The following is a 26,944-nucleotide window of genomic DNA, read 5'->3' on the forward strand; positions in this document are numbered from 1 at the left end:
TTTTGAAAATAATATTTTATTACCATAACCATTATGATAAATAAGATGATTTCTACATTCACTCCAACACCAATGTAACATAGTAAAGTTATACTAAACCAGACACAGGGAAAACTGGCAGTGTAAAAATATTATGCAATGACATGCGTAGCCAGCATGAGGCAGACCAGGCACTTGCCATGTCTAGAATTTCCCCAGATTCATTTAAATTTTCCCATGACACTGATATTTATTTTACAGGTATGGGTTTGCCTCGGTGTTTTTTTCCTCTCTGGCTACGCCCCAGAATTATGTGTAATGATCACAACCACAGCCATCAATGCTGTTGGCACTGCATTATTCAAAAGTCCATATTAATAAAGAAAATGAAGAAAGCAGAAGAAAAAATCCAGTTTCAAATATTTTTGAAAATAAATACCATAAAACATCAAGTACAATGTATATGAATTACCATAACTATTAAAAATAGATTACTGAAAATAACATAAAAAACTAATTCTAAACAAAATTGCTTTTACAACAGAATCAAGAGAATAATATCATTCATCAAAAGGATTATAAAGGTATGCATACAAGGGATGAATACTAATAGGTTTTTTTGGGACACCTCAAAAAAAAACCTGAGAGGACTGCATATATTTCCCGTTAGTGACCCCCCACCAATTTTTTTTTTTTTGTATAATAATAAAACCACAAATAAAACCACCCCATCTGTAAACCATACTCAAGCATCTATCTGATGTAGTAACCAGTCACCGGACTGAAGAGATCATTTAACTGGATATGAATAAATCTACTGTATAATCAACCCATAAAATCACAAGTATTGGTATACATATAATGAATATATGTTCGGTTATAAGAAAACATTTATCAAAATATACACAAATAACAACTTGGTATCAATTTCAGCTGTCTTTGAAAACCTATGTAAATAAATCTGAATACAAATACATACGTTCCACAGAATTAACAAGAATGTTCACTGTTACAAAGAGGCTTTGAAATTGTTTGAAACACTTCTTAAAAATATGCACAATCTATAGGCAATATCTCACAACTATGTACAGTGTTCTGTCAAACGGCATAACTGGTGGCTTCTCGCCAAAATGTCTTAACAAGTTTTGCTTTGTTACCATGTCATCATCCACACTTCCAAAAAATATTGCAACCAAATAATGCCACTTATTAAGAGAACAAAATTAATGTTCTCTACACATGATCTCACACAAGTTGAAATGCATGACATCACAGTCTTATGCACATATGCTCTGCACACAATGATAATGGATATTTAAGGAAATGAATTAGATGTTCTTGAAGTTAGTGCTAGTACTTAATCCATTTAGCTGCAAAATTTTGCCAATAGTTAAAAAGTGCAGATTTCACTCAACCATGTTCCAAATAAATTTGTTAAATGGTTAAAGAAAACAATGCTTGATCAATTCAGTTCATAGAAATGTAGTATTATTGGTATAAAGTGCTCCTACTGGCAGTAGCTAGTGTGAATTTCCCTATTAGCTCAGTTGGTAGAGCGCTGGACTCTCGAACTGAGAGTCTGTGTTTCGAATCCCATCAATGGAGGTTGATTTTTCTGTCACATTTGTTACACCGCCAATTTCCTATATTTTAGACAGAGCCAAACCTTTCAATTAAGAAATATACAGATTCATGGATTTCTGGTGAACAATAAGGTCTAGTGATTTGAAAAGCACAATACAATATTAACAATATCAAAACCAAACAAGCAGGCAGTCAGTGTTCATTGGTAAAATCACATATAGAAATATTGTAATATGAAAATATTATGCCGTAAATATAGAGAATATTAAGTATATTAAATTGTGGAGAAACAAAATTGAAATTGAAATGATGTAAGCAAATAAAATATGAATACTACCCCCAAAAACAATTTAAAAAACAATACCACATTTAAAACAAAACACCAAAAAAAAAAAAAAAGTAAACATTAAGCAATATTGTTTTAAAAAATCTGCAGCAAACAGTGGTGTTAAAATTTTGAAAAGTACTGATCCCTTAACAGCCAACCTCAATGGGAATTAAATAACTTTATAACTGTCAAAGAAATTACATAAAATCAGTAATAAAGACATTACTACAACTTCTGAAGTAAGTAACACATCTTTCAAAGATACAGTCTCATTGTGTTTTTTTCATTTTAATTAACACATTACAAAATTACTCTAACACCATATATGCCTTTAAACTACTTGATGATATTTAATTGCCACAAACCACCGGATTTGCTAAAGTCAACACACCTCATCTGCGGCATAAGTTAGAAAGATATCCAAAATAAAAATCATAAACTAAAAATTTTAGCACAAGCATATTAAGCACTAATTTCATTTTATCTAAAACAAAACATATATTTTCGTACAATATATTTCAAATGGAATATTTTTTAATTATGAGTGTAAGTACTACATAATAACAGTAGTAACATGTTGTATTGCAAAATGAACATACAGACTTGTTTTAAATTTTGGTCACTGTCTCAAAATATAGATGATTTTAACAGATATTAAGATGAAAACACTTTTAAGCCAAGTAAAACACTTGTAACCACCACATTTCAAAATGCAATATATTCAGATTATATGTTGATTGTCTTGTATAAAATCTAAATAATATAAAGATGTCCCTCAATAAAAGTATTACGGTAGCAGTCAATAGTCAGAATCACCGTTATTTATGGAATCTGAAAAAGAAAAGGACCAAATTAATAGTTATAAAGTAAACAACTATTTCTATAAATTTATTACTTTTAGTTATTTGCTCCATTTTAACATGTTTACAACCAAAAGATCTTTTTTGATGACATATTAAAGATATTTTCTTGTTTATGATATCAGTGTCTGTAAAAACAAGGTGTTTGTTGTCGTCCTAATGTTTGTCGTAGCCTAAACCAGATTTTATCTCCCAATAATTTCTTATGTATGAAACAATATATATTTCGAAGTACAAAAAATCATTATTGATACAAACATTAGCACATGACTGCAAACAGATTGGATTAACAGACACTGGTACCCTAAATAAGAAAAAGGTATAAATATGTCATTTCAGTCGTCAGAAAGGCTTTTGGTCTGAATCATCTTACAACGGCTAAAAACTCTGGACAGTCCCCCTAATAATGGAGCCGTCGGTATAAACATTTTCCAACCTATATATTATAAAATTCAATATTTAATATTTAACATATCTTTTCCTAAATTTGAGAGGTTTTTTAAAATCTTCATAATATATGATTTTGTCCTGCTATATTAACACCATAAGGATAACCTGCAGTAAATATAATTACACCAAGAGTAAAACTCTAATTTCAAAATTTAAAAGTGTCCGATTTCTGGGGGGGGGGGGGGGGGAGGGGGATGAGGAAGAAACCCATCATCTGTACGAGGACAGGAGGACATCTATATCACTGCCATAAATCCACCCCTGTGTTACATACATATCAGAATTTATTCAGTGAAACCCCTCACAACCAGACCCACTATAAACTAGAATGCCCTCAAAATAGTTCACTGTCCCCTTCTAAATATCAGTACAGAACAGAACCTCAAAACGGGATACCTGTTAAAATAGAACTTTTTAATTGGCATCATGATTGGTTTTGAGGGGTGTCATTGTACATCTTTTTGCATAAATAACTTACAGCAGCTTTTAAAGCCTTATCGATGTCTTCAATGATATCGTCTAGATCTTCTATACCAACCGAGAGCCGGATCAGATTGTCTGAGATACCCAGAACCACACGCTGGTCGGCAGGCACTGAGGCATGGGTCTGCAAACCACTGAAATCATAATTATAAATGTACTCATCACAAACAGTTAAGCCAGAACCACACGCTGGTCAGCAGGCACCGAGGCATGGGTCTGCAAACCAATGAAATCATAATTATAAAGGTAACTCATCACAAAACAGTTGAGCAATAGCCAGTTAACTATGAAAATGAATAGCATTTGAGAACATTGTTAAAATAATTTGACGTGTTATTAAACCATGACCAAACGGTCAAAATATCCAACAAATGGAATTAGCAGTGCTATGGTTTGTGTTAAGAGTTACCTAGTCTTGAATAAAAGGTCCACAAAAAGAATGAATGAATGAATGAATGAAGTAAATGTTTTATTTAACAACACACTCAACACTGCCCAGATAAATGCATGCACAATCTGATCAGCAAAACATTAAAGGGACAGACATTAGTTTTCAAACACTGTAGCATATTCGTCACCTAGACCCTAGTTTCAACCCATAAAAATGGGCACTACGTTTGGTTAATTTACAAACCTGCAACAAATTTAGATACAACAGAGTGAAACAAGAGTCAGTGACATTGAAATACCCTTAAAAATAGACTAAAACGTGACTCCATAATCATTACTTCTCACACGTGAATTTTTAAAAATATGAAAAATGCATTTTGTGGTATTAGAAACACCAGGATGACCAGAAACACTCAGCTTGTACAGAAATTGATACTCTAAACAATAAAATATAAGTAATGTTTGATTTCGGTGATCATAAACGGCTCTAATAGTGAAAAATATACCATAGTGTTTAAAAACTATGGTCTGTCCATTTAATGTTACTTGGTTGTTGCTTAAATTTTTGTGACGAGTATATATTCATTTTAATTAGAAACAAGAGGTTTTTTCATTTTCACAAATAATGTTTATTTCATTCCACAGCATAATCAAGAACATTAGCTATTTAGTATCAAACGATCAAGTTAATATTGTCACGTTTTGAAGGTCAAAAACTACTGTATGATGGTTTGCAAGGACAGTATGGCCATCAAAAACATTAAGACCGATAGCTGCCCAAGAGAGGTGCTAGTTAAGCAGGATGGACCATCATTTAATTGTTTTTTTATTAGCCAACCACAGTGCTAAGAATTTGAAGTATTTAACTTACGGATGTTCACACAGACTTTCAAATCCACCCAGACTTTCAGCCAATGTGAAAATCTGAAAATAAAATATGCAATCATCAACATACACAATGGGCTTTGTCCAAAACAACCTATGTGTAATTAGGATTTTGAATGATGTGTAAACTGACATGATCTCAAAGTCACATTGAGTGACAGTTTACTATGCATTAAAATCTTGGTAATTCACAAACTGTAAACCGCATGCTATCTACTCAGGATGCCAGACAATTCCTTAGTAATTTGGAGGTTGATATCAAACACCTCTTGCAATTTCCTATCAATAGAGTATTGTGTATTTCTAAATAATTCAATCATATAAAAGGTTGGTGACATTATATGCAATTAAATATGTCTCTACAGCATTTTTTACTTTGACTGTCATTAGCCATGAAATGAATATACCATAAAACCCCTCAAAAGTAGATCCTCTGTAAACTGGATGTTTTTCATTATCCTTTTTAAACAGTAGTGTAGGACAGAACCTCTCAAAACTGGATACCTGCCAAACCTGACTTTGTACTTGGTCTCATAGGTTCTCAGTTTAGAGGGGTTTCTCTATGTGTATGTGTAATTTTGTCAAAATATAAATGGTAAACTAAAAAACATTAAGTGGAAAATCTGACATCAAAATTGAGGGTAGGTTTGAGGATTAATGCCAAATCAGATAATAAAATCTTGAATAGTATTTGTTGATATACAAACTGTAGAGGTAAAAACATGCTATGCTACATGGTATGATTAAAAAACCCAAAAACAAAACCCACATAGTATTGCAACAATGTAGCATCTACCAACCTTAACCGTTCCCAGGAATGTCTTTGCCTGTTCCAGCCCACCTTTGATTAAGAAGGTAACCATACCACTGAATCCCTTCATCTGTCGCTTGGCTAGCTCGTACTGCGGGTGAGATGGCAGCCCTACAAAACCAAACACGACACATTTTACTTTCATTAAAACATAAACTGTGTCCTTCACTCAAGTCCTGGCTGTTGTTCGTGATTATGTAAATAAATAGGTCTCCGTTGGTTTCTATATACATAATTCAAAAACAAACAAACAAACCAAAATAAAAGAAGAAAAGAGCCAGGGATAATGGTGGAGAGTAATTTTATATCATCATTCTGTAAAATTCTGCACAAATTGTCAGTTTTTGCACAAATGTTCAGAAAAGAAATAGTCCGGCTCCCAGATACCAATTTTCATAAGAAAACTGCATATGATCCGGGCACTATTTTCAAGATGGCTGCCAATTTGCAAAATGGCCACTGTTTTTCGAGGTGCAAACACTAAAAATGATAGAAATAACTGGTTTCAATGATCTTAGTGTCCATTCATATGTTTTTGACAACTCTAAAACTGAATATTTTGTTTGTAATTTAGAAAATCCAACATGGCGACCCATAGTGGCCATTTTCCAAGATGGCCACCATTATTTAATTTTTTTTAAAAAATAATTAACCAATTTTCACAATCTTGGTGTCGATTTATATGTTTTTGACCATAGTAAGACAGATTATGAGGTTTAAAATTTGGAAAATTGAATATTGTGATCAGTAACGGCCACTTTCCAAGATGGCTGTAATTTTTTGGGAACTTGAATAACTATTGAGAATGAATGATTCTGGTGTCAAACTTTGCTATCTGTAAAACTCATAGGCCATTTTCGGCGATTGGAATTGATCAAGCCCATGAGCAAAACAACGCTGTTGTCAAAGGTGATGGAGGTGCTATCGGACTTACTGAAGACAATGATGCCTTACGTAGATGGAATATAGTTGGTCCATTACTGAGTGAACTTATCAACAAATTCGAGGTTAGATCTCAACAAGAACTCTGCTCCTGTAAATCCTAAACACCATAAGCAGTATTGATCCTTTCAAACGAAGTTCTTGAAGAAAGTTCAATCTGTGTGGGATTCATTCAACGAGTTTGGTAATCCATTCAGTGATGACAGTTCAGAGCTATTCGTCTTAGACTCAAAGGTCGTCGTTCAAGCTGACATCGTGGAAAAGATGAACGGAGCAGAATCAACTGGACTGGAATGTTACAACAAGTTTCGAGAAGAAAGATTTGTTTGGAGATCAGAGCCACTGGATGCAGCAATTACTCGGACAAATCTACAACCATTTGCGAGTAAGAAGAAGCGTCGCACAAAGGCCGATGGACATGTCCATATCCTTAAATTGGATGTAGAGTTGTTCTCCAAATTGTTCATCATCAGCCAGAACCGTCAGCTAGATCTAGATACATTCTGAAAATCAACCATTTCCTCCTGCCTTGTCTGCAGATGGTGATCTCTATCTCGGGCAGAAAGCTGACCTGCTCGGACTGTTGGAAACTGTGCCAGACAATGCTGACAACAAAGCAAGCAACCGTGTCACATGTGATGGTTTGATCAGTAATGGAGCTGCACTTGTTAACATCTTGCAACACGGAAAAGAACTGAAAACATTTGACCAGTACTAATCGAACACGTTTGCTCCTCATCTCACCAAACAAGTCACAACAGTTAATGCTACCCGTCTTGATGTTGTTTGGGATACATACGTAAAAGATAGCTTGAAAGAGCAGACATGACAGAAATGGGGTACAGGGGTGAAGATGGTTTGTTCGGTTATCAGGTGCACTGCCCAGAAGTTGGAAGGATTTCCTCAGAAATTCAGACAACAAGTTATTTGACTTACTTGCATCCTTGACCGTTGAAAAGATGGGTAGTACGATGGCAGTTGTATCCAATGTCCACAACAGTGTACACCAGTCAGCATCTGCATCAACCCTTCCACCCACCGTAAAGCATGAAGAGGCAGATACCAGGATATTCGTACATCTAACAGATATGGTAACAAACGGAATAACCAAGATAGGCATTCGGACAGTAGATACGGATGTGTTAGTGCTTGCTTTTGATAGCTTCAACAAGTTATATGCTATAGGACTACGAGAACTGTGGTTATTATTCGGAACAGGTAAGAACTATAGAAATATTCCTGTACATAGAATTGCTGGTGAAATTGGTACCGAAAATGTGCTCAGCTCTTCCTGACTTCCACGCGTATAGTGGGTGTGACACTGTGTCTGCCTTTGTTGGCAGAGGGAAGAAAACAGCCTGGCAAATGTGGAAGGCTTTCCCAGCAGTTACGTCGGCATTCACCAGTATATCTACTGTGTTACGTTCGTTACCTGATGATGTATTTAGGAACTTAGAGCGCTTCACATGCTTGATGTACTCATCTAACACTGAACAAACAGAGGTCAACATGCTCCAAAATGAACAGTTCACCATTGGGAACAACGACTCGAAAGTCTGTCTCCAACAAAGGAAGCATTACAACAGCATACCCTACGTGCAGCATTTCAAAGTCGCCATGTTTGGGGGCAGTCGCACGAAGCTGAACCAACATACCCATGTCCTGAGGAATGGGGATGGCAGAAAACTGATAGTCACTGGGAACCTAAGTGGTCCACTTTAGATGAACTATGCAAATCTTGTCAAGAGTTAGTCAAGTGCAGATGCACGAAGGGATGTTCGAGGATTTGCTCCTGCAGAAAAGCTCAACTCAAATGCACTCTTCTTTGCCACTGCCAAGGTGAATGTTTGGAGTAAATATGTAAGTTGACACCAGAGATTACCTCCGACAACTAAGCCCAATTTCACATTCATGGAATACAGTGGCCACACCTTGGAAAGTGGCCGTTACTGATCACAATATTCTATTTTCCAAATTTTAAATCTCATAATCTGTCTTACTATGGTCAAAAACATATAAATTAACACCAAGATTGTGAAAATTGGTTAATTATAAAAATTTTCAAAAATAATGGTGGCCATGTTGGATTTTCAAAATTACAAACCAAATATTCAGTTTTAGAGTTGTGAAAAACATATGAATTGACAATAAGATCATTGAAATCGGTTATTTCTATAATTTTTAGTGTTCGCACCAAAAAACGGTGGCCATTTTGAAAAATGGCGGCCATCTTGAAAATAGTGCCCAGATGAGTGGGCACCCCTTCTGAGATTGAAGCCACATATGTTACCTTCAATCCCTGAAAGTTTCATAAAATCTTCAAAATATGCAGTTTTTTTCTGTGTGGGACCCAGACTAAAAACCTCTACTATTAATAACTGTGACTAACAACATGACAGAATTTATGAAGCCGGGTTTTTTCTTTTTTTAAACTCATGTAGTTACACGTGTGCAAGTCAAAAACAGGCTTTGTAAATTTAGCCCATATCTTTATCCTTTTCTGCTATGATGCTGAATCGAAGAATTTATTAACTGATACAGAATACTCTTTCATTGCAAATTTTCTTCTTGTTGTAATAATGAACACAGTTGGTTATAAATGTGAATTCTTTTACCTGGATATATAACTCTCTCAACTCTTGAACTGGATTCCAGGAACTTGGCCACAGCCATACCATTTTTTTCATGTTCTCGCATTCGGACGTGCAATGTCTTCAAACCTCGATTCACTAAGTAACAGTCAAAGGCAGAAGGAACTGGGCCAATTGCTAAAACATAACAGTTTTAGATATATAAAATATATTGATAATAATTACATTTATATAATAAATTAAATCATCAGAAAATATATATTAAAACACATGTAATTTATAACTAAGTATTCCATGGAAGATAAAAAAAACTCCAACAATTGCATATGTCAAGCTATAATCTAGAATTGATCATACAGGGTGATGCAATTTTGGGATTAATCTAGAATTTTAAAAGGTATATGTTTTGACTACTGAATACTCCTACACACCTATAACAAGTCTACACACCCGCCGAATATGTGCTACAAGTCTACACACCTGTTGAATATGTGCTATAACAAGTCTACACACCTGTTGAATATGTGCTATAACAAGTCTACATACATGTTGAATATTTGCTACAAGTCTACATACATGTTGAATATTTGCTACAAGTCTACACACCTGTTGAATATGTGCTATAACAAGTCTACACACCTGTTGAATATGTGCTATAACAAGTCTACACACATGTTGAATATTTGCTACAAGTCTACACACCTGTTGAATATGTGCTATAACAAGTCTACACACCATTTTGCAGGAATCGAAGTTTCTCATGAAGATCGTCTCTGTTGAGTGCTGCAGCTCCCATCACAACATCAGAATGTCCTGAAACCAAAACAAACAACGTGTAATCTAATTTGTTCATTCGTTATTTGTGTGCATATATCCAATTAGGGTTGAAGCACAATGACCTGGGTACACACCTCAGCTATTTGGGCGGTCTGTCCAGGACATGGGTTACTAGTTATTAGTGACAAGAGAAGTCGGTGTAGTGGCCTTACACCTCCCATCTGAATCATTAAACTTGTTCTGGGTAGGAGTCGGTACTGGGTAGGAGTCGGTACCTAGCCTAATACCTTCCAGCCTAAGTCCAATGGCTTAACCGTTACACCACCTAGGCTGGTGTAACATCAATATGCATGTCAGTTTAAAAGAAATAAAAAAACACAAAACATTTTGTGAACTTTCCAGCCATTAAAGCAACAATCATAAGTTCACATAGACCATCCACATTCATTTTTTTACTGTCACAAAATAATTATCTTACATCCTTTGGCTACATCTGCTATTACAGGTTATACAAAAATTGTTTTCCTGCAATTTCTGTTTATACTGGTAAAATATAATGACATCCATTGCTCTAGTTTGGTTACTGAAAAGTTATTGATATTTACACATTTTGAAACAATATAGCAGTGTAATAATTAATAAATGTCTTACCATTCATGTACTTAGTTAAGGAATGCATAGAGATATCAGCACCAAAATCTAATGGGCGCTACAAGAATAAAAAAACACACACATCAGAATGACATATATGGATAGTTTTAGAATACTGGGGTAAGCATTATGTCTCTGAAAGCTAAATAGTATAAAATAATTACATTAAAATCATGTTTTACTATTTAAGTATCCAACAGAATCAAGAAAGTGACTCAAATGGGCTAATAGTGTGGAGAATGATAGGTGAGTGAAGGTGAGTATGGGAGATATAATAATGCTTATTTTACTATATGCATTTGTTGAATGGACTCAACAGTAATATTGTTTGAATTGTAATTTAGTGTCACATGGAATAATAATACTGCTATTTTGACACTGTTTATATACCCATTATAGGTTAATAGTCAATCCAGAAGGTTGACCTCAGTCAATATCAATGTCTTGGGTCCATAATACACAATAATCTCACGTAGAGTCAACAAATGAAAAAGTATTGTAAACCAGGGCTTCTAGATTATGGTAGACACACTCCCATGGCTAGTAATATTCAATGTTGGGCTAATTCGTTATCCTTCCATGAACGTAAAAGAAATAACAGACACTCCTTAAATAATAATAATAATAATAATGATATATAAATATATATAGAGTGATGACGGCTCTGTACAGGACGTTCCCACACAGGTCCGTCTAGTATTTTATATACTTAGATATGGTGGAAAACACATTAACAGTAAAGAAAATAAATATATTTTGTATAATACTCAATGCATTCATGTTGACACTGTATAAAAACGTGTGTATGGGTAAACAGAACGGCATCTACCTTCAACCCCCAACCCCTTCAAACCCCCTTTTTTAAATTCCCACTTTATGGATATACATGTAACAGCATAAAATCTCTTTCTTTTTTTTAACTTTTCCCAATTAGATAGACACTAAGAAAAATGCAACAAAACACCTTCTGATATACAGTATAACCTTGATTTAACGCCAACCAATGTTCCAAGATAATTTTGGCGTTATATCGAGTTGGCGGTATAGTGAGGGTGCCTTGGGTTTAAAAGTAAAGTTTGTTTTATTTAACGACGCCACTAGAGCACATTGATTTTTAATCTTATCATCGGCTATTGGACGTCAAACATATGGTCATTCTGACACTGTTTTTAGAGGAAACCCGCTGTCGCCACATAGGCTACTCTTCTTTACGACAGGCAGCAAGGGATCTTTTATTTGCGCTTCCCACAGGCAGGATAGCACAAACCATGGCCTTTGTTGAACCAGTTATGGATCACTGGTCGGTGCAAGTGGTTTACACCTACCCATTGAGCCTTGCGGAGCACTCACTCAGGGTTTGGAGTCGGTATCTGGATTAAAAATCCCATGCCTCGACTGGGATCCGAACCCAGTACCTACCAGCCTGTAGACCGATGGCCTGCCACGACGCCACCGAGGCCGGTCGCCTTGGGTTTACTACCAAACTTATTTTTTTTATAATACGCAAAGTCGGAAATGTTTAGTTCATCACCAAAGGACCTGGCTTTAATTCTCAGGATTTCATCTGTAATAGGGACATTTTGAGCACGGGCATTGCTGAACGCGTCTAATACGATACATTTTCGCTTTAAATTCATTCTGCTGTAATAAAATGCGTTACCGGTGTCGTCATATTTATGCCAAAGCTAAATAGCAACTTAACATGAGGCCATGGTCGAAATATGCTTGAGCATAATAAAACTTACCTAAAGTTTGTTTATTAATTAAACTTCAGTCGTTGCTGCCAGCACTTCAAAGACCTGATGTAACAATCCGCGATTGAAATAATGAATCTAATGCACCCCTCTGTCACGTGATCACTATAGTGGCTGTTCTTTCTATACCGAGTGTTGATTGGACACAAACACCGCGCCTGCCTAAACAATTCTAGCACTTGCATCCGTTAATTGCTACACAATAAACACAAACAGATTCAGTGTGTACTGCCAGTGTACAACAGTGTCAGGATTTCCCCAATCAACAGATCGCTAGTAATTATGTCACTATAATCAACATTGGCGGCAAAATCGAGGGAATTATAATAGCTAAATGGCGTTTGGTTCAAAAACGTCGTTGGCGGATACTGAGGGTGGCGTTATATCGAGGGAAATAAACATGAATGAAAACGGTATTTTAAAGAAAGTTGGCGGTATGCGAGGTTGGTGTTAAATCGGGGGGCAATAAATCGAGGGTACACTGTATGTATATATATATATATATATATATATATATATATATATATACAGCGGCCACCTATACTCAGCGGTCACCTGCCTTAAGCGACCACTTTTTTCTTCCCAAACAATTTATAATGTAAATGCACCTGTAATAAGCGGTCACCTGCCTAACGTGGCCAGCGGCCACCTAAATCAGATCCCAAATCGCTAAAATACCTGCATTAAGCGGCCACAGTAAAGTTTTACTCTTATATAAAAGGGATATTTTAACAACAGCGATAAGGTGCAGCAAATAACCGATCTTCACACCTTCAGGAATACTAGTACCCATTCAGTCCCGACATCTCCACTGTGTATCAATTAAGGAAGTATGAATCTGACATGCATCTAATTGCCTCTGGGCAGGCTACGCTTGACATTTGTAGATTCACTTACTCTGACAATACATCGCATGAAGTTGGAATTAAATAATTAAATGGAAAAAGAAAACAAATTTGTGGAGAACGGTTTAATTTAATACATTCTATTTGCATTATTTCTAAAGGAGACAACATGTCAAAAGTTGATTTATAGTCAACTATGAAGCACACATCCGTTAATTACCAGTACAGACGGTAAAACAAGCACAAATGTTTTAAAGACTATATATGTGGCAACCTGTACTCAGCGGCCACCTGTCTTAAGCGGCCACACAAGTCGTAAGCAGCCACGTTTATCTACTCCCTTGTGTGGCCGCTTAAGACAGGTTTGACTGTATATACACACACACACACACACACTCACTCAGTCACTCTCTCTCTCTCGATGCCATAACCTATGTAATCTGTCCAATGTTTTGTTTATACTTTTGACGAGATAGTCTTTTAATCTGGCGTTATCATGAATGAATGAATGAATGAATGAATGAATGTTTAACGACTGGCGTTATCAAAACCCTCGGGTACGAGTCGCAGAGACTTTGTCCAAATTGTTGCACTGCTTTTTAATTTGAGCCATTCCGCTGTAAATTTCAGCGGACCGTTTTCTACGGCCATTATACCATCTAATTCAAAATATGTACATGTTAGTTGCCAAAGTTTAAAAGTCTCCTACGAAGCTACTCAAGTCGCCCATAACAACCTGTCTGTCACACCCCCCCAATTTGTAAATAGACTAGTTTCAGTCTATTTTGTCAAGTGACATTACTCTTCGCACACATGCGCAATAGGAATGCAAAATACCTCTATTGTATTAACTTAAAGTAAAGTAAGGCTAGTGAATTTTTTATCATGGATAGTAAATTTTTAATATTACTGATCTCATGGCTAGTGGATTTTATAAAAATTCTAGAAGCCCTGTAAATAAATTGCGTTACCTGGAAGTACGATGACATAAAAGTGTTGTCCACTACAATGAAGACATCTTTGGAAGCAGCCCGGGCTATTTTGCACACCGCCTCAATGTCGACAAGCTTCATGGTCGGGTTCGTAGGCGTTTCAATCCACACCATCTGTCACAAAAAAACTAATTCAGCCTCACAAGATAATATAATTAAATTTCTGTTACATTTATTACAAAATAATGTCATTTCATTGGTCAAGTCACAGAAACACAAGTTTGTTCTATCTCAACGAACGGAATAGAATAGATGCTTAACGACACCCAAGCACAAAAAATACATCAGCTACTGTGTGTCATACTATGGTAAATGCAAAAAGAATGTGATGATCAACATCAATATAAAAATTCATGAGTTGAATCAGAATGCAGTGTTAAGAACTGTGCAAAAAACACAAATATCACTGATAGGTAATATTACAATTTACAATAAAATTCAGTATCATGAAGAAATTGCAATAAAAGTTCTGGATGGAATCGAAATGATTCCATCACATTTCTTCGTTCAAATATATCTTTTCTAGTTTCTCTGAGATTATTGTGACCGGCCTCAGTGGCGTCGTGGTTAGGTCATCAGTCAACAGGCTGGTAGGTACTGGGTTCAGATCCCAGTCGAGGCATGGGATTTTTAATCCAGATACCAACTCCAAACCCTGAGTGAGTGCTCCGCAAGGCTCAATGGTTAGGTGTAAACCACTTGCACCGACCAGTGATCCATAACTGGTTCAACAAAGGCCATGGTTTGTGCTATCCTGCCTGTGGGAAGTGCAAATAAAAGATCCCTTGCTGCTAATCGGAAAGAGTAGCCCATGAAGTGGCGACAGCGGGTTTCCTCTCAAAATCTGTGTGGTCCGTAACCATATGTCTGATGCCATATAACCGTAAATACAATGTGTTCAGTGCGTCGTTAAATAAAACATTACTTTCTTTCTTTCCGAGATGATTGCACTCCACCAAAATGTGGCGAACAGTGTACACTGACAGTGCTCACACTGAGGTGGAGGATCCTTCTTCAAGATAAATGAATGGATCAAGTATGTATGACTGATGTGTGCATGACACAAAACTATTTCATCCTTCACGTACTGCCTATAGGAGGAATGGCACTCTCCCAGGATGACTTGATATGAAACTTGTTCGTAACCACACCGTTCCACTCATCTTGCAAGTCAAAAAGATAAATTGGTTAATACTGTTTAAAATCAGTATACGGTACACCAACCCTGACATAAGGCAATCTCAATTAACATAAAAATTATAGAAATCATAGAATGATGTGCCATAGGAAGAAAATTGAATTGCATGATATACTATAAATGTTTAAATATTGTAAACATATATTCAATGTTGCACATTGTACCTTTTAGAGAAACCAAACCTAGAGGCACTGATTTTCCGTTTCAGATTTTTCCCTCTTCCCGTTTCATGTTACAAATTCCGGTTTTTTCCGTTTCAGTATTAAACAAATTCTGTTTTTGTTTCACTCACTCTCTCTCTCTCTCACACACACACACTAACACACACACACACACCGCAATTAATTGCTGGTATAAAATAAATAAATATGCAATGAGGCAAAACATGTCAGTAGTTTGTATTTATTTTTGGTGTAAATTTAAACACGAATATGCCACGACACAGACTTCGGACATTTTCGGTTTTCTTTACGATATGATCGGGAAAATAATTACAAACGATCACACTATAAACCACTTCCCTTGTATAATTTATTTTGAACAAAGCCTGGCATACAATATGCAATTACTGCATTCCTTTGTGAGATCGGAAATATGGCAATGCCGCAAATGTTAAAAATTAATAAGCAAACATAACATAATATATCTTTCACTTGAGTAAATATCGGATAATTTTAGCTCACAATGTTCGGTTTTTCCCATTAAATCGCCAGGAATAAGCGAAGAAAACACGACTGGTAAAACGTCTAGATACATTTGGCGTAACATACAAAGGTACTAGTGTCCATAGTTTCTAGTTCGAAAAATAAATTTTAATTAATCAAATGCGCTATTTAAAGTTAAATGTTTTGGGAAAAAATCGGGAATTCCGTTTCAGATAGGTATTTCCGCGATTCCGCGATCGCGGAAAATCAGTGCCTCTACAAACCAGATTAAAAGATGTGGATTAAATTCTGCTCCAAACTTGTAATACAAATAACTAGAATTCTACAGCATATACTAGCACAAAAAAAAGAGTTTAACAAAATTATTATAATAAAAAGATCAAACCTTTGTGTTTGGTTTCATGGCTTTCTTTACTTCATCAAGATTGGTACAGTCAACAAAACTCAGTTCAAGACCCATCTTTGGTGCAGTATTTCTGAACAGGCGGTTTGTGCCTACAAGATAAACAAATGATTAATCTTAAAAAGAAAATTAGGTTTAAAAAAATATTTGCATTAATGATCAAGGTAAAGATTATTTTAGCTCAAAGCTTCATTCAACTGCATTTAATGTGTGGATATGGGTGGGTTGAGTGGCTATTTAAGACATTAAATATATTATTATACATATAATCAAATTAGAATATGATTTTAACATTAGTTATTAACTACAACCTCTTTATTTCCCCAAGTTGTATACAATAATGGTAATAAAAGTTTTCAAAAGGAATATTATTCAATAACAACCAAACACATTTAGTGTTTTACACATGATTATTTTGGCATTGATGAAAGTGAAACACAAAACCTCCTGCTGCACACACATAGGCTACTCCTATCAAATAGCATCGAAGAATCTTTTATATGCCCTTTCTCAGACAGAAACACATGTACTACAGGAAGGAAATGTTTTATTTAACGACACTCAACACATTTTATACTAGGCGGCAATAAAAACGCAATCTCGGAAATGATCATGGTTTATTTTATTATGCGAGATCCCACAAAAATGAAACTGATACCACCAGTGAGACCAACCACTGGCCCATCTGACTGGCACTGTCAGCCGCCAACAGTGAATCGCGCATAACGTCTCTGGCGATGTCAACGTCATGGGTGTCAGTATTTCGTGTGACCTCCATGTGCTGCGATGCACGCCTGCAGCCTCCTAGGCATTGACATGCACAGGCGCCTCACCACACGTCGTGGGATGGCTACCCAGTGATGCTGCAATGCCTGCTGCAGCTCAGCGAAGTTCTGTGGTGGATTCGGTTGGTTTTGAACACGACGTCCCAGCTCGTCCCACATGTGCTCTATTGGGTTCATGTCCGGGGAAACTGCTGGCCAGTCCAACACAGTGACATGGTGGGCACGAAGAAACGCCTGTGTACGCCTGGCAGTGTGCGGCCGAGCGTTGTCTTGCTGGAAGACGAGCCTGTTTCCGCCATGCCGTCTCATCAATGGGAGGAGGACCGGCCGCAGGATGTTGTCGACGTAGTGTTGCGCATTAAGGTTTCCCTGTACCACCACGAGTTCGGACCGGAAGTCAGCATTGATGGCGCCCCAAACCATGACTCCGCTGCCCCCGTAGCGGTCCCTCTCCAGAACACAGGCCTGCGCGACACGTTCTCCACGACGGCGGTAAATGCAACGACGTCTGTCCGTGACACTCACGTTAAATCTCGATTCATCCGAGAAGATGACATCTCACCATCTCCTGGGTTGCAAATGCCCACCATTCCTGGCCCATAAGAGTCTTGCTTGACGATGTCTGTGCAGGAGGATAAGGCCACGGTAGGGTCGGTGGCAATGCAGTCGTGCTGCGGCAAGACGTCTCCGGACAGTTCGGGCGCTGGTGAGTCGTCCCCTGGTTCCCACTTCAGTCCTGGCAGTGCTTGCGGCTGTCAAAAACCGATTGTGCAGGTGCCGCAACCGTATGTTCCGGTCCTGTCTATTGGTCGTTACGCATGGTGTGCCCGAACGACGGCGGTCATTGACGGTCCCTGTCGTCTGATATCAGTTGAGGAGCCGATTAATGGTTGACGGGTGCACGTGGAACCGTTGTGCTACCCGCAATTGCGAGTTTCCGGCATTCAACAAGCCAATGGCTTGATTCCGATCGGCGTTGTTCAAACGAGGCATCGTGTAGGAGTGAGATACTCATTGCCACCCGCGTGTTCTGAGTGTGCCCGGGTATCAGGAAATGCACGTGCAAAGTGTTATTTCGCCAAGTGGTTGCGTGTGCGCGATTTACCGGATAATGCGTTTTTAGCGTTGTTCCCCTTATGTTGGGAACAGGCCGGAAGTCGACCTTTACATGCTGCTGAAATAATGTGTACCACTGTACCATGTACATTGACGAATAGCGTCAACTAAGTCCAACCGGAACGTATATTATTTTGACAAAAGGAAATTGCGTTATTAATGACGGCTAGTATATTTACGGTTATATGGCATCAGACATATGGTTAAGGACCACACAGATATTGAGAGAGGAAACCCACTGTCGCCACTTCATGGGCTACTCTTCTTTCGATTAGTAGTAAGGAATCTTTTATATACACCATCCCACAGACAGGATAGTACATAGTTGTGGAGCACTGGCTGGAACGAGAAATAGTCCAACTGGTCCACCGAGGGGGATCAATCCTAGACTGACCACACATCAAGTGAATGCTTTACCACTGAGCAACGTCCTGCCCCCACATATACTAGTCACTGGTTGGAATGGGTTAAGAATTTCTTGGGTCAACTGAAGGCTATTGATCCTGCAACTCATCATACCTCGGGCAAGTGTTCTAGCACTGGTCTACATCCCACCTCTAATAAACTATAAGAATATGAATGGGTAATCTTGACTGCACCTCCATATACATCATCCATGCTGACAATATGGTCGCCAAGCTGCAACAGGTGGGTTATAGTCATTGTTGTTGCCAAACCCGACGAGAAGCACATACCTGTTGGGAAGACAAAATATATTTTAAAACATACTTTAATTTGTAAAATATCTATTAGCGTTTGCCAGAAGTATAAAACCCTCCTGATTACATAAACAATAAAATAAACGTCTGATATGTCACTTCCTTACAATATACTATCAAGTTATATTGTCCTTTCTGCAAACAGCTTGGTTAACTGGTGTAGCCAGAGTGGGCGCAGGAGGGCATGCTCCTACAATCACACCTCTTTTCTTTTTGTTCCAAGTTTTACACCCCAGCACGAAAAATGCATCGGCTATTGGGTGTCAAACTGTGGTAAACGCAAACAGTAAGTGATGATCAACATCGATATAAAAATTCTTTACACTGTGTTTTAATTTAACTGTTGAATTTTTATATTGATTTCGCCCAAGAATATATAACACATGGTCGAGTGGCATGCTCTTGTGCAAAATAAACGAGTGCAATAATTAGGAAGTGAAAACAATGTATGTTAAGTTCTGTATTTATTACATACATTCTTCTATTTTTTACAAAAACAGTAACATGATAAGTACACTTTCTTAAATCTATGATCAATCCTCCAACATTAAGAATCATACCCTGCAGCAATTCTTGTGTAACATTTCAAATACAAAGTGACGTAATTTGTAAATCATACATGACATCAGTAACAAAAAGGCGCTAAAATAAAAAATAAAAAGGGAATTCCCCATTTACAAGTTCCGGTCCTGATCGCATATATGTGTGATACAAGATACATTTATCATACAGTTTGAAAATGTCTTTATCACTACAGTAAGATTGAATCTAGGTATGTAATAAATACCATGTTTGGCTCCCTCTGTCGCTGCTATACATTTCTCCAGACACACTCGTGTAGGATTTCCACTCCTTGAATATTCAAATCCCTAAAAAATATATATATTTGTTATAGCAACAACAAAATATACATATGGAAATAAATTAAGCAACACCCAATTCATAGACCTATAATTCTGTGAATTAAGAAAACAGAGCATTTTCTTGAATGACATATTGACATGTGGCATCTTGCTGAACAGCATGACTTTCGTAGAGATATTCAATGCACGTGCAATTACGAACAATGCGCATGAAATGTCATACCCTCAACAGTGTTGAAATCAAGTTTGTAATGATTACATGTCACACTCTCTCGTCAATTTGCATTGAATATTCAGTACCATAATTGTCATGGCACGTCGTAAATTGTCAGAGGCTATAAGGTGGCAAATTATTGGCATGAGAAATGCAGGAATGTCCCTCAGACAAATTGGACGTTAACTTGGGCGCAATATTTCCATCATTTCAAGACTGTTGACCAAACACTGGGCTACCAATGATGTTAAAGATCGTCCAAGACCTGGCAGACCCCGTAAGACAACAATAAGAGAGGATAGAGTATTGTTGAGACTTGTTAGGCGTATTTCATGTCACTCAAGCACATCTTTAAAACAACAGTGGTTACCAGCCATTTCCTACAGGACCGTCAGGAATCGGCTGAAAACAGCAGGATACAGGGCCAGAAGACCCATCAAGCATATAAAACTGTCTCCAGCTCACAAAGCAGCACGACTTGCCTGGTATAATCAACGTGTTCACTGGAACATTGCATCATGGCGGAGGGTTCACTTTTCTGATGAGAGTCGTTTCTTATTGCATATGGTGGATGGTCGTACACGTGTCTGGAGACAAAGGAACACAGCCATGGTTCCCCACAATATTCAGGAGATGGTTCCCTTTGTGGGAGGGTCAGTCATGGTATGGGGATGCATTTCCTTGGGTTGCAATGACCTCATCACCATTCGTGGTAACCTTAATGGGCCTCAGTATCAACAGGAGATCCTTGAGAGCTGTTGTCCCCCATTTTGATAATCATCCTCATCTTCATGCATGACAATGCCAGGCTTCACAAAGCACGTGCTGTCACCCAGTTCTTGCAACAGAATGCTGTTGAGACCATTCCATCGCCAGCCACGAGTCCAGATCTCAATCCCATTGAGCATATGTGGGACATTTTAGGCCGTCGTGTTCGACAGAGAGACCCACCTGTCCAGACTCTCAATGAATTGACTACTGCTTTGCATGATGATTGGAACAGGATTCCTCAAAATCAAATCCAGAGATTGATCCAAGGAATGAGGAGGCGTCTTGAAGCAGTTGTTCGTGTGCAGGGAGGTTACACGAGATACTGATGGAAAGTCAATATTTGGACTTGCCAGACATTATTCTTCACTTCCGTGAACCAGATGTATGCACGGTTAAGTCTGTGCAACAACAGTGAAATTCGTAATGTTTTTGAATGAAATGAAGTCATTTTCCAAATCTGTACCATCTTCAAATAAACCACATTATGTCATGGTATTATTGGCTATGTTTCTCCTCATCCCTTTCTGTTCACTGAAAATTTCATATGGTATGGAAATCTTTGACACATTTCATGCACCAGTTCATTAAAGTTGCTCAGTCTGAGCAAATACGGGTGTTGCTTAATTAATTTCCATATGTATAATTAGATCCGAGTACCATGTTTAAAAGCAATACCTCCAATCAATAATCAATATCTGTCAAATATTAGGCTCAAGGGGGTGGGTGGGTGTATTACTTTGTTTTCATAAGTGCTCTGCCATTGCAACAATGTTAATATATACATGTAGGTAGTTATAGGTAGACATATAGTCAGACCTCGTTACAACGACCACATTCGTCCCTGGGTCACTTTGTCGTAATATCGAAATTGCTGTTATAAAAAATGTCTTTTGTTTAACAACACCACTAGAGCTCATTGATTTATTAATCACTGGCTACTGGGTATACTTTTTCCATTAGTAGCAAGGGATCTTTTATATGTATCATCCCACAGACAGGATAGGACATACCACAGCATCTGATATACCAGTCGTGGTGCACTGGCTGGAATGAGAAATAGCCCTATGGGCCCACCAACGGGGACCAATCACAGACCATTATTACATATATAATTATTAATCAAGGCACATTCACTGTCATTTTAATCATTCCTTGGTTAAAGATATCTACGATTGGTACCTACTTGAATTTCATTTACATATCATAAAATAGTGGAGCAATTTGTTGGAAGTTAATCCTTTGATTGAATGACTAAAGGCTTATTTTCAAAAGCAATACATGTCTACAGATTTAGCTGACATCTGTAACTCGAACATCATGTGATCATGTCGGCTCGCGACGAGATCATGGAAGGTAAGTGGCTGTGTGTGTACTGCCAACGTACTATGGCATCTGTGATTATGTACGTCGTAAAGAGGTGTTTTCAGACGTCGGATGCACGTTTGTTCCTAAGTTGATCTGTCATGTCGGAAGGTGTGAATTCTGTTGTAATGAACAGAATAACATTGATGAGTTTGTTCCAGACAATTTGTGGTCGGATGGTGTAAATTTCGTAGTAATGACAGTCGTAACAAGGTCTGACAGTACACAATGAGTTGAGATGCATAATTCATCGCAAAAGGTTGCGGTATGTTATACCTCAGTAATCAACAAACCAGCAGGAGAATTCTTCAACAACAGTAACAGCTGAAATTACTGTAGACTAAATAACATCCAAAATTAATTTTAGCAAAACCATGTGCAATGCTCATTGAAATAATTAGTTAACCGTCTAACGCAACCTTTAAAATTGACCATATAACTTTGAAGATTTTACTATGTGTTTATTAGACGTTAGCCAAATTAGTCATGGGCTAATTTTTACAAAAATGCACTAATCAAATTTGCAAGTGGTTACATAATCCTTAAGCATATTCTAAATTTCTACCGAACATTCAACTTACAATTTCGCGAACAGTCACAAGAAAATAATGTCATCCAGTTATTAGTTAACAACATGACCTCAACATGTATTAAAAGAAAGATCTGCAATTTGTTATTCAAACTTTATTTGAACCAAAGTAATAAAAACTGGCCGAAAATAAACTGTTTTTCACGCAGCCTATCAATTTCAAAACACATGCTCGTTTAGGGCTGATAGCAAGTGTCCCAAGCTGGAAATGTTATATGTCAGCTCTGTGATAATCTGACTATTATGATTAAACACCATGCTCGCAGGCCAGTAAATCTTAATGTAAATTTGTGAAAAAACAATAGTTGTTCACATCAATGGAGACTAAATTGCAGTTTTATGTACCCATTTCAATATTTGTTGATTTTGTGCACATTGTCAAGTGCATGTTGTCAAATGCACGGTTAAACCTATACACTGAATAAAGTTAGTTTGCAATCAGCAATGATCACAAGATAAAATATTATATTCATAAGACTGACATCACAAAACTGTCAAAGTTAGCTTGATTTTAAATACACAGTTAATTTTGATTTCATAATTATCTATAATATACGCAAACAAGTGCTACTGACGTAAAGAGAATGATTCTAATACAATGTGTAGTCAGCATCAAGAAGCTGACATCACAGCTATCACATGGCTGAATAGACTAAATGAAAATCACAAAATTGGTGGGTGGAATTGAGGGGTTAATTTTGAGAAAGAAAACACACACACACACACACACACACACACACACACACACACACACACACACACACACACACACACAGAGGGAATTATATTTTTAAAGAGATAATGAGCGCAATTTGGAGAAATTACCAGTTCTCAAATTCTTATTTGGAAAAAAAAAGGATATGAAAGAAAAACAACACTGTCCACAAACCTCTATATTTATGTACGTTTCCATAATTTTATTGATAGTGAAGTGTTCAAAAATTTATTTTATTTTGGTTTTGGAGAATGGTGTTCAGCACAGCAGATGATGTTTACATGCTTGTCAGGGCTCTAAAACAGCCTGTGGCCAGGTCACCAAATGTGACCAATGTCCTGTTTGGATGACTTAAATATTAAAAAAATAATGGCGTTATTCACTCAAATAATATTATCTTATTTAGAGCTATAACATGTGAGCCACTATTAATATTTGTATTCCACATTAAAATCTTGCTCGTGGTTCACTTACCATAATTTGTCAACATGCATTATTATTTTTTGGGCCACCATATTTTTAGCGAGTTTCAAACCCTGCTTGTTTTGTTTTTGCATCAATTTTCTTTTTATTACAATTTTATTTTTGTAATGAACATTTAATTATTTAATTTTCAACATCTAATATTCCAAAGTTTTATCAAACACATCCTACTATTTAAAGGCTATTTTTTACTTGTTCACTGGTGGGTTGCTTCATTCAGCAAGTCAGTAGTACAGTATTGGTAGATTCACTGTAATTATTGGCATTCGCGAATATTTATTCATATTCGAGACCCATATTCGTGATACATATCGTATTCACAGGCTCTAGCATTTTTACTTCAAATGCAGTTTTATGTCACAGCATTGTCAGCAAGAAAAGCCCCGCAAAAATCAACGTCATCCAGCGGAGGGGGGGTGACGTGCGAAGGTCAAAATCCATGCGCACGCTGACCAGAGACCAGAAATTTATTTTTAAGTTTTATTTAACAACACTTTCAACACATTTTAATTAGTTATATGACATCAGACAAACCAAAGTGATAATTAGCCGCAAATAACGAATAAACATGCTGCCACAACATAATGGGCTACTCTTTTCGATTAGACTACAAGCTTGTGTGCAGGGGGAAGATTTTAGTGGTTGGAACACTCCTACCCCTCCACTGAAGCAACTTTTCTCTTTGTTAAATACATTTTCAGAGGAAGTATGTCTCGACCCACCTTTAAACTTTGTTCACCACAGGCTAGACACACAAGCAGGGGTTTCCCCAGGGCCGTTAGGCGTAGCGGCCTGACACGCCTTGGTCCATAAAGTAAGTGCCTTAAATCAACTGCCGCTACGACTTGATTTTAAGTGCTTTAGAATTTTTTTTATCACAAGTATGAGCATGGCAGTTGACTACCTCTTGCAAACAACTTGTGTACCAGTATATCAAGCACACCTAATCACTATGACAGGTAAAACACTTCCTAAATACCTAACAATGAACCAGTCGTCTGCTCACAATTGGTGTTTGGTAATTTTACCACATCTACTGGGACCGCTAATTCGTCAGAAAGCCGCTTACACGTAACGGGATTGCCGTGCCGGGGCAATCAAGCTTCAAAGAAGATGCCCATTGACAGAATCAACTGTACCATTTAACTGAATAAATGATAGGAGAAGCACTTTTTAAAAGTACAGTTAAGTTGGTAATCAATCATTTCTATCCTAACACCCCATTCCCAAAACACACACACACACACTGAAAACATCCAGGGCTCGCACAGTCGGTAGCCAAATTAGCCATTGGCTAATTAAAATTTATTTTTACAAAAAATGGCTCATAAAATTTACAAGTGGCTAAAATTTTGGTTAAGCCATTTTCTATCTTCTGATGTGAACAGACGGGTTACATAATCTATCCGACACCTCAAACATAATAATAATACCAAATATTCAATTAGCGTAATAGCGATCTCGTGATCGGAAAGGAGAAACGGTGTTATCCAGAATACAGCATAGGCCTTATGATGTTTGCTTATTTTAATAATCACGGTTATTAATTTTAACGGCATGCATTCGACGTGTATGACAGCAATGTGACGATGATTCAATGTCTGGAAGATCTGTAACTTGTTATTTTAACTTTGTAAAGTCTTTGAACCAAAGTAATAAAGACATTGTTGCGGACATTAAACAATACGATTACACAGAAGTAAATCGCGGGAAATGAACATGCAGTATTTATACAAATTGCAGTTAAACCTACACTGAATTAGTTTACAATAATTATATTTTTTAGATAATGTTAGACTGTGAGGTGACATTTAATAAGTTAGCTGGATTTTAAAGACTGTATAATTTTGTTTAATTTATAAGTGGATTATACTGTGAAGTCAGCATTCTTAGCCTGGGTATTTTATAAGCAGAAATCACAACAAGCATTTAACACGATGCTGAAATCAACAGCAACAACATGACACAAATTATGAAATTGTTGGGGGTGGGGAATTGATGGGTTACTGATGAGCTTTGTAATTGTTGCGACGGAGTGTCACGAAGCGTAGCTGAATGTGGGTGCTGTCGGGTTTCTTTCTGTAGTATGTGTATTAGTGATTAATATGTGGATTTTTTTTTATCACTTAACTCGAAAATGATTGATGTAAAGGTATTTGACGTCAAACATAGGATTGCTGTGGTATTAGAGCGGGACTCGTTGCCTACCGTTTGGTAGTCAGGAATTGCCAAAAAAAGACATAGGTTGGTCTCTGACTGTAATGAGAGCGTGTTTATGTCCAAATGTCCGTCTAGCTCTCTTACAGTCAGAGTACTCGGGCTACGTAACCGTGTACGATATCGTTAATAAAATATGTCCGTGAGGCTCACCGCATGTTCGGCAGGTGCAAATTGTTTGAAGGTTGTAGCGAGAGATATAGGAGGAACAACTGCCATAGACTTCCATTGCTCCGGTTCTTGTCCTGCGTGAATGGCGTCGGTAGCAAAGTGGGGGAACGTACTCTTGCTCTTTTCGGTGGCCATGCTGTGTTTCCAAATGGCCTTGACCTTTCTCAGAATGACCACGCAAATTTGCGAATTTGCAAATAAATAACTTCGCATTGAGCAGAATAAATCAAGTGTACTTATATATAAGTGATAACATTGAAAAGGCGTTTCTATATCTAGAAACAGTTAAACTAACAGTCAGTAACAATAAGTAGTCTAACTAAACCTTTTATAGAGAATGCTGAAAAACGT

General features: G+C 37.2%; 1 protein-coding gene across 1 annotated transcript; it reads right to left on the reverse strand.

Annotated features, from left to right (window-relative positions):
- On the reverse strand, window positions 1-26,940 carry LOC121374218 (cystathionine gamma-lyase-like). The gene is made up of 12 exons (XM_041501214.1): window positions 26,576-26,940; window positions 19,996-20,077; window positions 19,089-19,184; window positions 16,571-16,680; window positions 14,302-14,436; window positions 10,732-10,789; window positions 10,039-10,116; window positions 9,328-9,480; window positions 5,760-5,881; window positions 4,946-4,998; window positions 3,680-3,818; window positions 1-2,722 (listed from the first exon to the last, which is right to left on the reverse strand). The coding sequence occupies exons 1-12, from the start codon at window positions 26,804-26,806 to the stop codon at window positions 2,714-2,716; spliced, it is 1,266 nt and encodes a 421-aa protein (XP_041357148.1). The 5' UTR covers window positions 26,807-26,940; the 3' UTR covers window positions 1-2,713.
- Window positions 26,941-26,944: the final 4 nt, after the last annotated feature.

This window comes from Gigantopelta aegis, chromosome 6 (assembly GCF_016097555.1).
Source record: "Gigantopelta aegis isolate Gae_Host chromosome 6, Gae_host_genome, whole genome shotgun sequence".
Taxonomy (NCBI): Eukaryota; Metazoa; Mollusca; class Gastropoda; order Neomphalida; family Peltospiridae; genus Gigantopelta; species Gigantopelta aegis.

Excerpts from the sequence above, each read along its gene's own strand:
- LOC121374218 (XM_041501214.1), bottom strand. The coding sequence starts at position 26,806 with ATGCGAAGTTATTTATTTGCAAATTCGCAAATTTGCGTGGTCATTCTG. Across the intron at positions 9,481-10,038 it reads ACTTCGATTCCTGCAAAATG|CAATTGGCCCAGTTCCTTCT; the intron begins GTGTGTAGACTT and ends GTTATGTTTTAG. Across the intron at positions 3,819-4,945 it reads GAAAGTCTGTGTGAACATCC|TGGTTTGCAGACCCATGCCT; the intron begins GTAAGTTAAATA and ends TTATGATTTCAG.